Source organism: Electrophorus electricus, chromosome 19 (genome assembly GCF_013358815.1).
Source record: "Electrophorus electricus isolate fEleEle1 chromosome 19, fEleEle1.pri, whole genome shotgun sequence".
Lineage (NCBI taxonomy): Eukaryota > Metazoa > Chordata > Actinopteri > Gymnotiformes > Gymnotidae > Electrophorus > Electrophorus electricus.
The window spans coordinates 8,360,537-8,374,010 of record NC_049553.1 but is presented as its reverse complement, the minus strand read 5'-3'; the positions used below and the strand labels follow the sequence as shown (position 1 = coordinate 8,374,010).

At 45.7% G+C, this 13,474-nt stretch overlaps 1 protein-coding gene across 1 annotated transcript in view; it reads right to left on the bottom strand.

The window, feature by feature from the left end:
- Window positions 1–1,246: 1,246 nt before the first annotated feature.
- The window catches only part of plcb3 (phospholipase C, beta 3 (phosphatidylinositol-specific)), a 34,525-nt gene continuing 22,297 nt past the window's right edge, over window positions 1,247–13,474 (bottom strand). Inside the window, exons 8-34 of the mRNA XM_035519725.1 lie at window positions 13,366–13,466; window positions 13,003–13,169; window positions 12,746–12,892; window positions 12,456–12,613; window positions 12,245–12,327; window positions 12,015–12,099; window positions 11,621–11,774; window positions 11,216–11,317; window positions 10,862–10,938; window positions 10,528–10,624; window positions 10,335–10,419; window positions 10,005–10,129; window positions 9,719–9,873; window positions 9,471–9,632; window positions 9,011–9,110; window positions 8,793–8,897; window positions 8,252–8,343; window positions 8,006–8,132; window positions 6,950–6,985; window positions 6,684–6,793; window positions 6,428–6,537; window positions 6,160–6,298; window positions 5,993–6,069; window positions 5,772–5,861; window positions 5,515–5,572; window positions 5,296–5,382; window positions 1,247–4,970 (exon numbers count right to left, since the gene is read on the bottom strand). Of these exons, the coding sequence (XP_035375618.1) occupies window positions 4,671–4,970; window positions 5,296–5,382; window positions 5,515–5,572; window positions 5,772–5,861; window positions 5,993–6,069; window positions 6,160–6,298; window positions 6,428–6,537; window positions 6,684–6,793; window positions 6,950–6,985; window positions 8,006–8,132; window positions 8,252–8,343; window positions 8,793–8,897; window positions 9,011–9,110; window positions 9,471–9,632; window positions 9,719–9,873; window positions 10,005–10,129; window positions 10,335–10,419; window positions 10,528–10,624; window positions 10,862–10,938; window positions 11,216–11,317; window positions 11,621–11,774; window positions 12,015–12,099; window positions 12,245–12,327; window positions 12,456–12,613; window positions 12,746–12,892; window positions 13,003–13,169; window positions 13,366–13,466 (3,129 nt within the window). The 3' untranslated portion in view covers window positions 1,247–4,670. The remainder of the gene's footprint in view (window positions 4,971–5,295; window positions 5,383–5,514; window positions 5,573–5,771; window positions 5,862–5,992; window positions 6,070–6,159; window positions 6,299–6,427; window positions 6,538–6,683; window positions 6,794–6,949; window positions 6,986–8,005; window positions 8,133–8,251; window positions 8,344–8,792; window positions 8,898–9,010; window positions 9,111–9,470; window positions 9,633–9,718; window positions 9,874–10,004; window positions 10,130–10,334; window positions 10,420–10,527; window positions 10,625–10,861; window positions 10,939–11,215; window positions 11,318–11,620; window positions 11,775–12,014; window positions 12,100–12,244; window positions 12,328–12,455; window positions 12,614–12,745; window positions 12,893–13,002; window positions 13,170–13,365; window positions 13,467–13,474) is intronic.

Here is a 13,474-nt window from a genome sequence, read left to right as displayed (position 1 = left end):
CTCGCCAAAGTTATACTCCTGCCTCATATCTCTGCAAGGTGTAGTTTAAATCAAAGTTACGCTGGTTACTTATCTTGGAGTCTAATTTATTCCATATGGGGCATTTTCTCTTTGTTCATCGGGATGGATAATATTAGGGGAGTACAATTTTGGCAGTGCTGTTTTGGCTGCTGAAATTCCCTATTATCTCTGGTGGTGCAGGGTTTGATGTAAATCAAATGCACTTTATTGATTTACCTGGAAGTTTAGACAATACTATAGGAAGCATTTTTTCATAAGTTTATCAGGTGGGATAATATTAGGTGGATTACAATTTTGGCAGTGCTGTTTTGAACGTGTTATGCAAGTGTTATGATTCTGGCCCTCTAATCTCTCATCTTTTGCCATTCAGTTTGGGTCAGCCACCAACCTCCTCATCAGTGGCTGTTTTTGGACCACATAACCAGTGTTAGTTGGTCATTTCTACAGAGCAGACCATACTCACCCCAGCAGTGACACTGATGCATACAAACCCCATAGACCATACTCACCCCAGCAGTGACACTGATGCATACAAACCCCATAGACCATACTCAACCTAGGAGTGACACTGATGCATACAAACCCCATAGACCATACTCAACCTAGGAGTGACACTGATGCATACAAACCCCATAGACCATACTCAACCTAGGAGTGACACTGTGTACAAACCCCATAGACCATACTCAACCTAGGAGTGACACTGTGTACAAACCCCATAGACCATACTCAACCTAGGAGTGACACTGTGTACAAACCCCATAGACCATACTCAACCTAGGAGTGACACTGTGTACAAACCCCATAGACCATACTCAACCTAGGAGTGACACTGTGTACAAACCCCATAGGCCATACTCAACCTAGGAGTGACACTGTGTACAAACCCCATAGACCATACTCAACCTAGGAGTGACACTGTGTACAAACCCCATAGACCATACTCAACCTAGGAGTGACACTGTGTACAAATCCCAGCAGTAGTCAGTCAAGTCAGTCACCAGACATTTTATGGATATTTTCAGCCATCAACATCAGTAACATCTAGTTTTTAGATGTTTCCAATTAAGTATTGTAAAAATTTACAGATCAAAAACTCAAAAGTGAGAATGTGTTGGGTCTTAATGGAACAATCACACCTTTCTGGTTGTGGAGGGGAAACTGACTGTTTCACAACTTTCCTCCTGTTTAAAAAGAAGAGCTGAATACTCGAGGAGGGCAGCCATTTCTGACAAAATCTTCTATTTATTGAATGTACAGTTCCATACATCATCCCACCGAGGCAATAAAACTTACACCCAGAGCTATAATTGTTCCCTTTCACAATCCAGACCAGCATTTCTCTACTTACAGTGTTTCAGTAAGAAAGATCAGGAAACGCAGAAGGTGGAGAGTAGGAGAGAAAAAAAGCAAGAGATAGAGAGATAGGAAAAATCACATGCACTTGGCTTAATCTATGAGTCTCGGGGAAGCAGCCATTCTGCCGTCAGTCCAGGCTTGTTCAGGCTTGCTTTGGAACTCCTATCTGTGGTTTACAGAAATAGGCTACAACACTGTTCTCTTTATGTCAGCCAAACCATTCTTCTACCTTTAAGAATAAGAATGGCAAGAAGTACTACTTAAATATGTCTTAACTGTACTTAACTACGTATTGTGCTGAATCCATCAGACTGGATCTACAGAACAGATATTCAATCTGTTTGTAATATCTCTACAATACATATGTTAAAAACAAAACAAAAAGCAAAAAAAAAAACAAACAAAAAAAAATCAAAAGATAAAGGGAAGAAAAATAAAAGTGCACCAATGTTAAAATGGAAAAGAAAAAAAAATCCTGACGAATATAAGAATTTAACCAATTACAACACAGTTAAATAATGTAACAAAGTAATTCGATTTTTCCATGTCTCTGGTGTCTGGCCTTAGGAACAATTGAATATGAAACTCTTAAAATGTACAAGAACCACAAGGGCTGCTGTTTATATGAAGAAAAACTTGCTGTCTTTAGTGTCTCCACAAGCACAAGGATTTACTATCCACAGGAGTTCCAGAGTTCATAAAAGCAAAATGAAGACCAATATCAGCTGTGGCACATGCAATTTTACACAAACATTTAAAAGAACAGTGAAAAGTAGACTGCTTGGGGGCTTGGATGTGTTAGAAGTTTCCCACTCATGAATACAATGATAGATGTGTTTGAGGGTTTGGAGAGAGAACTGGACTGCTTGTTTGTTGTGGAAACTTTGTAGGACAGGTACTAAAAGTTGACATCTTTATTATACTCTGAAGGTTCCCTCATATGTAATAACACACCACACATCACCTGGAACTCTCCCCTCTAGTCAGTAGTAGAACTCACATAAAATCATGACTAACATGATCCACAATCAATGTCACCATTCGTATTTAAGATACTGACATAACAGCCATATTTAAAACCCAAGATCATATACAAAAATTAAATGTATATTTTAAAGAATCTATACCAACAAAAATTCTCATCATACATTATAAAACAGTACCATTTTCCCCATTTAGATGGGCATTTAAACCTTTGGCCACATTATTAAAGACATCAGGTTACATGGAGACGGGGAGTCCTCAGCTGCTGCCATGAACATTCTTGCCCGTCTCCTACACCCACGACAGCCTTACCTTTCGCAATGGACTACACCCCCCACCCACAATGACCTTCCCTTAGAACTGGATACACCCATACCCACATGGTGGCTTTCCCTTAGCAATGGACCACACACACCCACACACCCACAGCCTTCTCCTTAGCCCTGGATTATTCCCCCCCCAGTGGCTTTCCCTATAGCACTGGTCTACTCTCACAGACACACAACAGCCTTCTTCTTAGCATGGGATGGTGGTCTAAGGTTTCACAGGATTTCCTGCCAAAATCCTGGTTCAGCCCTAAAGGACCTTTGAATCTAAACTTTCTCTATGGTTTTAAAGGCAAGCAGTCTCTTAACTCTGCTCTGACGAGCAAGGACCATCTCTGTATCAACAGCTGAATCATTTAGATGCTCCACACAAATGGACTGCAAAATGGCTGATTAAACTAACTGTGTGTGTCATCATTCACACAATCACGTGTAATTATAGATGTTTGATGACCGGTGGGGGGTGAAGACTGGAGCAGTAGAAGAGATAATGGGGCATAAGGAAAAGGTGTGAAAAAGAACGCATAATGGAGAGGAACAGGAAAAGGAGCTGCAGTCTGTTTACTTAAAAAGAGGCTCTCATCCATTAACGAAGATTACGGATAAATACCACAGAGCACGATAAAGATGAATCCTTAAATGAGAGGTCAAATCCAATCCGTTCCACGCTATAAATCCCAACGGCACTCGGCTCAGATGTACTGCACTTCTCTGTCTATTACACAACACGGTTATGAGACTGAGCCTCGACCTCTGACTACCACGAAGGCTTTTCCATTCGACTGTTCCATGGCTTGAGATCCAGATTTTGGCACGTCCCTCGCAAGGTCTGAATGAGATGGGGACATGATTTGTTGGGTCTGCTTGCCACTTTGTGGCAGGTTGAGGGTGGCACGAGGCGAAAGGTAAACACTGCCAAGCTTCCAAAATGGTAGTGGTTTGGATGGAGCACAGTGCAGAGGATCAGCACATCAATTACACACTGAATTAGAAAGGAAGGATTAGAATAAACCGTGTCACAGACAGGGAGATGGAGGGAACGGTGAGACACACAGATGGAGGGAGAGGGGAGACAGAATAGGGAGGGATGCAGAGAGACAGAGGAAGAAAGATGATTGGGGGGTTTGTACCTAAAAATTAAGATTAAGGTGAGAAGTTAAAAACAAAATGACCAGAATCACTAATCACTATTCACACACACACACACCCCTCTGCAAGAATACACACATGCACGTACACACGTACACACAATCATGCAGTAAAATACCCATTATATCAATGCATTTTGCCTATTGCAGAAATATGTAGTGAGAATTAACTTTATTGTATGGAGGGAGGGCAGTTGTCTTATAGGACTGGCCATCTGCGCATCATTATGTAAACAAGTACCATTCAGATTAAGCATTATCCTAGATAAGCATTATAGTCACAAGTAACCTACGGTAACGTTAAAGCTACACTGCCACCTGCAGGATGACTCGGCGTACTACAGTTAATGCTCCCCAGGCCTCCCGCGCCACATAAATAAATAAGATTGTCTCTTTAAAACTCCCTCCTTTGCACAAATGCTTGACACACAGGCATCAGTATGTATGACTGCCCGCGTAATTAAAGCTAGAGAACAATCCATTATAGTTTTGGCTACAAACATAACTTTGGTTAAAAGAAAGAAACGCATTCATAAAAGACTAATGATCAAAAGAAATGTAGACTTTCCAGATGAAACCCAGTGAGACCATTTGCAGTGAAGAGAACTCAAACCAGTTGTGGAAGGTGCAAGTGTGTGTCTGTGTGTGTGAGATAAAAAAAGAAAAAAATTAAACTGTAAAAAAACCCAAAAAAAACCAAATCCATTAAAAACATTTATACACCTTTTAGTAAGACTATTTCTATCACAATCCAGTGGGAAACACGAGAGAACGAATGCAAAAGGAGAGCGCGAGGGAGTGATGAAGGAGAGAAGCGGTCAGACTAAAGCAGTCACACGGCCGTGAGCTCGGACTCGGACGTCGCGGGCGTGCTGGAGGAGGAGGAGTCTCCCAGCGAGGTGCTGTGGTCCAGGCTTTGGCTCCAGCTGTGACTGGGGGAGGACAAAGAGGGGGTGCTGCAGGTGGAGGATGGGCCCGATCCCGACCCGGCGTTATCCAGACTGGGGAGCTGACTGAAGAGCGCGTCGCTGCGGAGACCTTTGCTCTCCAGCTCCCCCTGCAGGTAGCAGCAGATCTCTTCGGGAACGCGCTGGAGCTCCGCCAAGCATTCCCGCTCCAAACTCTTCTGTTGCTGTGGTGGGGTGGTACGGCAGAGAGACAGAGGCACAGAGAGGGGGATAGAGAGAGAGAGAGAGAGAGAGAGAGAGAGAGAGAGAGAGAGAGAGAGAGAGAGAAAAAGACAGACATAGAGAGGGAGTTCTCAGTTACTAGTTTCTCAGTATTTCTGTAAATTGCTCTGGAGTGTCTGCCAGAAGCTAGAACCAAAAACTTATCAAAACAACTATAGAAACGAAAAAAAAACAAAAAAACAAACAAAATCAAAGCGTGAGAAGTGAAACGTGCAAAAGCAGCCCAGCCAGGAGGTGGGGGGGGGGGGGGGGGCAGCATAGACACACCAGGGGCAGGTCCTCCTCCAGCTCCTGGAAGATTTCCCTGTGCTGCACCTTCAGCCTTTCCTGACGCTTCTCCTGACTTTCATCCATCTGCAGACACAGGATGCAATCATGACTGCAATATATGGATGCGTGTGCGGTGTGTATGATGAATGAGTGAGTGAAAAGTGTACAAGCTGCATGTTTCTACACTAAAATAAGTGCGAAGTGGAGCGCTCATACCCTGAGGATTAAGCTCACAGATTCTTGGATGTGTTTCCTATTGATCTCAGTCAGTTCACTGCAGGGTAAAAGAGAGAATCATACTCAAGACTGCAAGATTTCAACAAATGCCGAAGATAACAGTAGCAGAGGACATTCATGGAGCAATTCCGTTATCGCTCATCCTTCAGCGTGGACAAGGCAGCTGTCCAGCCGTGGCAGAGGGGGCGGAGCACCTGTGTGACGAGCCTGCCCACGCAGGCCATGCTGTTACTTACGACTCCGCCTTCTCTTTGTCCCCTTTCTTGGCCTCCATGATGCTGTTCTGCCTTTTTCTGTCCAGGACCTTCTGGAGGTCCTTCTTCTCTCTGGTGGCAGAGGAGGAAATAGATGGATCAAGGTAGAACATACCCAGGACACAGGCACAGGAGGCCGGGCAGGAAGGAGAGAGGGTGAAAGAGGGAGAGTGAGACAGAGAGACAGAGGAAAAGTGACTTACTTGTCACACATCTCCTTCAGTTTCTTTATTTGGGCTGACTGGCATTCCTGAGCAATTTCTTTTAGCTTCTGATGTGACTGGAACACAACAGACGAAGAGTTCAGCCTTCACTGTGTGCACGCACACGTGCATGTGTGTGTGTGTGTGCACGTGCGCGCTTGTGGTACCTCATTGATGTGAGTGAGCTTTTTCTCTTTCTCCAGCTGCTGTTGCTTTTTGCGGAGTTCCACCAGTTCCTGCATCTGCCACTCCCTGAGCAGCACCGCCTGCTTCTCCATCTCTCCCTGCGCTGCCTCCTCAGGCTCGCTGTTAGAACACACACACAGTAGCTATAAAATCCAGCTTCATTGTTGACTCCATACAAAATGTATGCTGCCAAAGCCCCTCCCGACTCCCCTTGCCCCGCCCCTCCCTCTACTTTCTCCCTTCTCATACTTTTTCTTTACACTGATGCGGAGTTTTCTCTCCACTTGACTCTTGCGTCTCTGGATATCCGTGTTAGGCTGGGTATTCTTCGTCTTCTGCTCCTTGCTGAGGGCCCACACCTACACGCATGCACACAAACACACAGTCAAGGATGATGACTGATGATCGTGCCATGTTCACCAGCGCGCACTGTTACACCGGTATGTGTCGGGAGTGAGTGCAGCGAGTGTTTTGTGTGCGCGTCTGTGTTTGTGTGTTTACTAACCTTCTTGAGATGCTTCTGGCGTAGTTCCTTCAGTTCTTTGCACTGCTTCTTCATCAGCTTCATATAGGACTTATGTTTCCTGAAATCATCTATGGACTGAGGCTCTATCACTATCACACACACACACACACAGACACACACACTTGCTAAAAAGTTTGTCCAGATCGAATGTAGATGAATGCTAAGCTTGTTGAGCATGCTGAGGTTGAGTAATGAAGGTGAGGAGGAGGAGGATGAGGATGAGGATGAAGGCTGCTATACCATACCTGTTAATATACTGTGGACCAGGTCTTCTTTCTGGCCTAAAATATTACACACAATGACAAGCAGGTCACTCAGACAAGTTACAAAGCATCAGCGAGACTGGGACGATGTTTCAGACATAACCATATGGGCACATGCACAGAGGTATGCACACATATGTACACTCAAATGTCTGTGTACACACACACACACACACACACACACACACACACACAGACACACAGACACACACGCACCCACGTGCATAGACACAGACACACACACACCACAAAATACTATAATGTTGAGATGGCCATAATGATGTCACCACAACACCAATGCCATTATTCATCCCAAAGAAAATTTCAAAAAGAAAAAACCTCACAGGGATTTTGTTCCACCCAGTCAGTTTCACTAATTAATTTACATTTTACATTCACATTTTGGGCATTTAGCAGACGTTCCTATCCAGAGTGACTTTTTGTCATCTACTCATAGAATGTATCCTAGCCAGTCCAGCAGGGTTAGAGTCAAAGATACTGTTGAACAAGGATAACGCTAAATACAGGAATCAATGCTGAAACTTAAGCACAGGCACTATATCAAACAACTTGATAAATGTTTCCGGTCACAGGACAGTCAAAGTAAAGCACATTACATTTGAAATCATGTTGCTCTGCAATACTTGCAGAGCAAGTGTAATACCAAAGAATGCGTCCCAGACTGTTCAGTTAATCAACAGTAGTATAGGTGGTATAGGATTATAGTAGTGTAGGATTTCTGTAGGTGCAGGGTTAGTGCTAAGTTAAACACTCCACAAATACAATGAGTTTGCGGTCTGCATTTGAAGCTCTGCTGGCTTTGAAATGCTAAATGAGGAGCCCCAGCCTCTTGGAACCAAATACAGAAGCCCTGCAGCCATTCTGGACCTCAACACCTCCACCTCTGGACACAACACACACACATATGTCACACCAGAAAACCCTGCGACACACCTAATGTATGAAACGCATGGAGCCCATGAAGCGGAGGGGATGCAGGAGGGAGGGCGTGGGTGGTGCTGCTGTGGAGTGCTGTACCTGTTCCATACATGACCTCAGCCACCATCGGGGGGATAGATGGAGATGGCATGATGCACTGGAAGTCTATAGTGCTCATGGCACTAGGGTCTGATTTCTCTCCCTCATCCTGCTTCGCCTGGATTCGCTGCACGCACAAATACACACACACACACGACATACATACTATTTACATTATATATGACACACACTATTTACATTCCAGTAATGTTGGAAATCATGTATCAGTACACACACACACTTTACCAACTCATTGTTGTCTTCCATGAACACGGCCAGCTGCCTGTCTCTCTGGTCCAGTGCATGTTTGATTGGATTGGTCAGAGCCTCAGCATACACTAACACACACACACACACACACACACACACACACACACACACACACACACACACACACGTACGTACAAATGTTACAGGTCATAGGACAGTCCAAATACAGCACATTGCATTTGACATTAAACGCCCATACACTTTGAGTACAGAGTCTAGGCTTTAGTTAGAGTGTATTTTCACCCTGTTTCCACCTGTGCCCCGTGTCAGGACTGATGGCCAGGCGTGTTTCAACAGTGCATTTAAGGGAGGAAACCCGTCACATCAATCACAGTCACAGTACCTGCAGAGGCAATTCCACTGAATCTAAGCACATTCAAAGATTCATGTGGCACTTTAACACGCAGACGTATGGCTATGGTGACTGAGTGAAAGGTTAAATGAAAGCTCCTTTCTAAGCGTGTGATATTTGTCCGTAGAGCTGGTGGGCCATGGGAGCAAAGCCATGCCTCCTCACCTTGGTGCCGGTTGGGGATGTAGTCCTGGACTTCATTGTATACCAGCAGAGAGGCCAGCAAGAGAGGCTGATTGAGTTCATTCTTCAGATTAATGTAATGGTACCCTGTAACACACACACACAGACACACAAAACCTCAGCTAAAGGTCTCAGTGAAATCCTGAAGTTCATCTGAGATTCCAGGTCATTTTCGTAGAATCGACTATGTCTGTACTGACCTGGCCGTAAAGCTACTACTGGCAAAACTCGATGACCTATGAACTTTCCATTCTCCTCAAAAACAGCGACCCTCAGAGATGCCAGTGTGGGTAATACCACCTAGAGAGAGAGAGAACCAAATTTGAATCAAACTAAACAGATCAAACTCACCAACAAATCATCCTGTTCAACTGGGCATATGTCTGTGTATGTGTTTATAATGTAATTTGTCTGCATTTGTCTGTATTGTTTGTTGCACTATCACTATTATCAATATATAATATTCTGCTCAGTGCCTTAGCAACAGTTGTTGCAATACATATCAGTGAAGCCACATGGTTCTTCATCTAAATCTGAGGGAAGGTTACGTTCATGTCTGACTTACGTTAAGATGTACATGGTTTGTGACCTCAAGTCTGACAGCACTGTCAGACATCACGGTGTCAGACACCATGGCAACAGTATTAGCGAAGCAGTTACCTTAACGAAGACAAAAGGTTCGTCGTCCCAGACCGGGTCCATCGAGTTGCTATTGGACGTTTTGGTGCGGTATTTCCTCTTGGTGTCTGCAGGCAACCCAAACATGTCCACCTCCACGTACACGCCCACCTTCTTATCACTCAGATACTGCCCCGACACAATCTGGGAGGCAGAGAAAGAGAGCAAATCTAAGTCTACGCTTTCACATTCACCCCACAAACACGCTTCCGCAGAACCAGGCCATGTACCTTGATCTTGACTGTGTTGGCCACGATGCCGTCCACTATGGTCTCCGTGAAGGGGTCGAAGTGTTTGTCTGTGCGCCTCATGAACTCGGGCTTCAGCAGGTAGCCGCTGCGGCTGTTGTACTCAAACACGCCCATGTTGAGCTGCATGGGCAGATCTGGAACACCCCCCCCCACCCCCACGTCACTCCCTTTGTTAGTTTTTGTTTTTTTTCCTTTTCTTTGCGTGAACGAATGTTGAAATGAAACATTTTCCAACTGCAGATGGTGTATAGCGTGAGTCACTCACCGAGCGTCTGGAAGTTGAGGGCCACCATCTGGCAGCCCACGTTCCAGAAGAGCTGAGGCATGTAGTTGCTGGAGTCCACGCGTGTGCCTTTGGGATAGATCCGACTCAGCTGTTTCTTATTGTATCTGAACACACACACAGTTCAGGAAATGCATCAACACAAGAGCACGCATACCCACGTGTGCCTTTGGAAAAGATCTGACACAGCAGTTTTTTTTTTTTTTTAATTATCAGTTCAGGAAATACAATGTATGCGCACGCATGCTTGCATGTGCGCGCGCACACACACACACACACACACACACGCGCGCAAACAAATGCAAAGGATACTCCACAAATTCGATGGGTGAATTCTTCAGTGCATCCATACCTTTGGTCTCCACAAAGGAGGACATTTCAAAATACTTGTTCCTCTCTGAGTACACAGGGGAAAAGGTTATATGTTTCTTCACCTTAAAGAGTGCATATAAGCATCACTGGGGGTGAAATCTCTGGGTTTTCTTATGACTGATCTGTGACTCACGTGTTGCGACCTCGAAGGATTTGAATTTGACTGGCTCGATGTAGTTCACCAGCGTGGACATCTCTTCGGTAGCGTTCACTTCACTGTATGCTGTTCCCTGAGAGACCACCCAGGAGGGAGGGGAGACAAAGGTTTAGGCAACTTTACAAAGGCCCAGGCGAAGGGTCAGCAACTGGTTTGTTCTTTTACTGCCCACTGCAGGATGTGGGTCAGTGGTCTACTTCTGTTTCCATATTCCCACAGAATAAATAAAAAATATTAAAATGATCTGTAAAAATGTGAGAAGAGGTACCATAAAACAGAAAGCACCAGAGTGGTGTTTTTAGGGGTGTACCTCATCAGAGAGGTGTTTTTTGGGGTCTGTCACAAGCTCTTCCTCCTCCTCTTCATCACTCTCTCCATCTCCACGATCTTCACCAAAATAAACAAACCACCATAGAAATGAGCAGAAAAATCTCCAGCACATTAAAACTAATGAACATGGCTCGGTTTCCTCAAAGCATAGCAACACAAAGGCCAGCTTTAAATGGTAGCGCGAGCATCACTCTGAACACTCTCTCACATGTGCGACGATGCTTTTGGGAAACAGGGTGCTGATTCTATACCTTAAACCACAAAGTGGCACCATTATGACATCAGTCTGAACCCTGATTGGTTTAGACTAAGTGTCAGTCAGGCTCCAACCCACCAATGGACTTGCGGATATCGCCGTCTTTGACAAGCCTCTCTGCCAGATTCTCGCCCCCATTGGACATGATTTGGCTTGTCTCCCCTTCAGACAACGAACAGTCTAAACACAAATCTTTTCATCAATAGACATGAAATGGACATAGGCATGACAAGCAGACGGGGAAGGTCAAAATCATGGTAGACGCGCTGTGGACCCGATGAGACCCAATTACGCACGGACACAGGCGTACACACATCATACACATTAATGCTTGACTGCGTGAAGAATGATTTGGAAACAATGTCCTAATCCAGATCATCCTTCACACTCTGAATGACTGTGACAGCAGTCAGATTAAAAAAAAAATGCAAGGACGTGCATAAATGCGTACGTCAGCCTATAATTATGTGTGCGCGCGCTGACCATTGGGAGGTAAGGCTTGCTCTTCGGCTCCCTCTCCTGGCCTGCGCCTGACGCTGCCTCCGTTCCATGTGCGGTGCTCATGCTTCTTCTTGTTCTTGATCAGGATCTTGCCCATGAGCTCCTGAGGGCTGGGCAGTGGCTGACCTGGGACCAGCTGCAGCACAAGCACATGGCACTTAAGCTTCATTAAGTGGGCCATGCCGCCAGCACAGTGGATAAACTTAACCACCAGGGGGCATTGAACGCAGTTGGTTTGTCTTCAGCAAGGGAGCTGATATTTCTGGAGATCACTGCAGGAACCTGTTCGCAAGTTAGCTAAATGGTTCGGTGTTGCGCTGTTATTCTAATATCTGGTTTCAGAGTAGCTCACAGTGGGCAACCGGCCCATGCTCACCGGGTACTTCTCCAGCGGTTCAATGAGTAGCGCGTCGCCGAATATAGAGCGGCAGTAATCGGCCATCTTAGCCTGCTGTCGTGTGCTGGTGGGGGAGACCGGGGAGAGGTTAAACAGGAGCTTGGAGAGCAATGTAAAAAAATATGCTGCGAGGCATATTTACTGACTCATTCTGTCAGACACACACACACACACACACACACAAGCATGCAGTTGACAGTCACACTTACGAGTCTACGTGATTCTCGAAGGAGAGGATGACTGGGTAGGGGGAGGTTTTAAACGCGCTCTCTGCAATGGCCTCTATCACTTCCTACAGCAGCAAGAAAACAAGAGTGTTTTTGACATGGCGATGACCTCTGACCTCTGAAGCTGTGGGAGCAGTGGGCAGTGAAGGAAGCCCAGGAAGGCGGTTGAAAGGGTGCGAAGAGGTGGCCACACCTTGAAAGGGATTTCAGTTGTCATGGTGAAGCCGTGTGTGATGATGGGCTCTTCATCAGGGGGCCGGCCCTTCCAGCAGTCCAGCTCAACACAGCGGCAGCCTGTCAGAAGCACCTGCCTGTACATCTCTACTGAGGAGGGCCCTGTTAACTGGCCCACTGCGTGTGCACACACACACACACACACACACACACACACAGACACATACACGATGAGAGGGTGTAAAAGGGAATTAATTAATTTACAAAAATCTTGTGCAGATGTGTGTGTGTGTGTGTGTACGTATGCACCTGTGAGGTAGGTGTTGTGTGAGGAGTTGATGAAATAGTGGGATAGTGGTTGGTTCATATCATCCATGATGTCAAACCTTTCAGGGGGGACGACTGCGTTTTCATCTCCTCCTAGAAACTTACCAAAGCCCATCAGGGAGATCTGATCTACACACACACACACACACACACACACACACACACACACACACATCCTACTACCATTATCCTCAGTACACTAGGGTTTGTTTGTGTGTGTGCGCATGCGAGTGCGTTACCTCTCTCGAGCTGGCTGGCATTGGTCTCGTATTTCTCCATGATCTGGCGGACCTGTTCACGTTTGAGGGGCGGGTACAGCACCTCGTTCAGACGCGAGTCCCTCTGCTTATGGTTGATGAAGTCCATCAGCTGATCCAGAGAGAGGAAGGGCTTTCCTTTAGATCCACTACACACACACACACACACACACACACACACACACACACACACACACACACACACACACACACACACACACACACACACACACACACACACACACACGGTTAAAACTCCACTCCAAACTTCCTGTACTGCCAGTCTTGTCCAGGTTCAGATCAATGTTCCAGAGAAATGTGAAGTCATGAACCGCCTCCACCCACAGCTCCATGAAGATGTGGTCAATCTCAGGCCTCATGCACAAGTTGTTGAGGAAGCTCTGGAACTTCTCCCACGTGAACTCGTCCAGCTTGATCCCATCTGCCTGAGAGG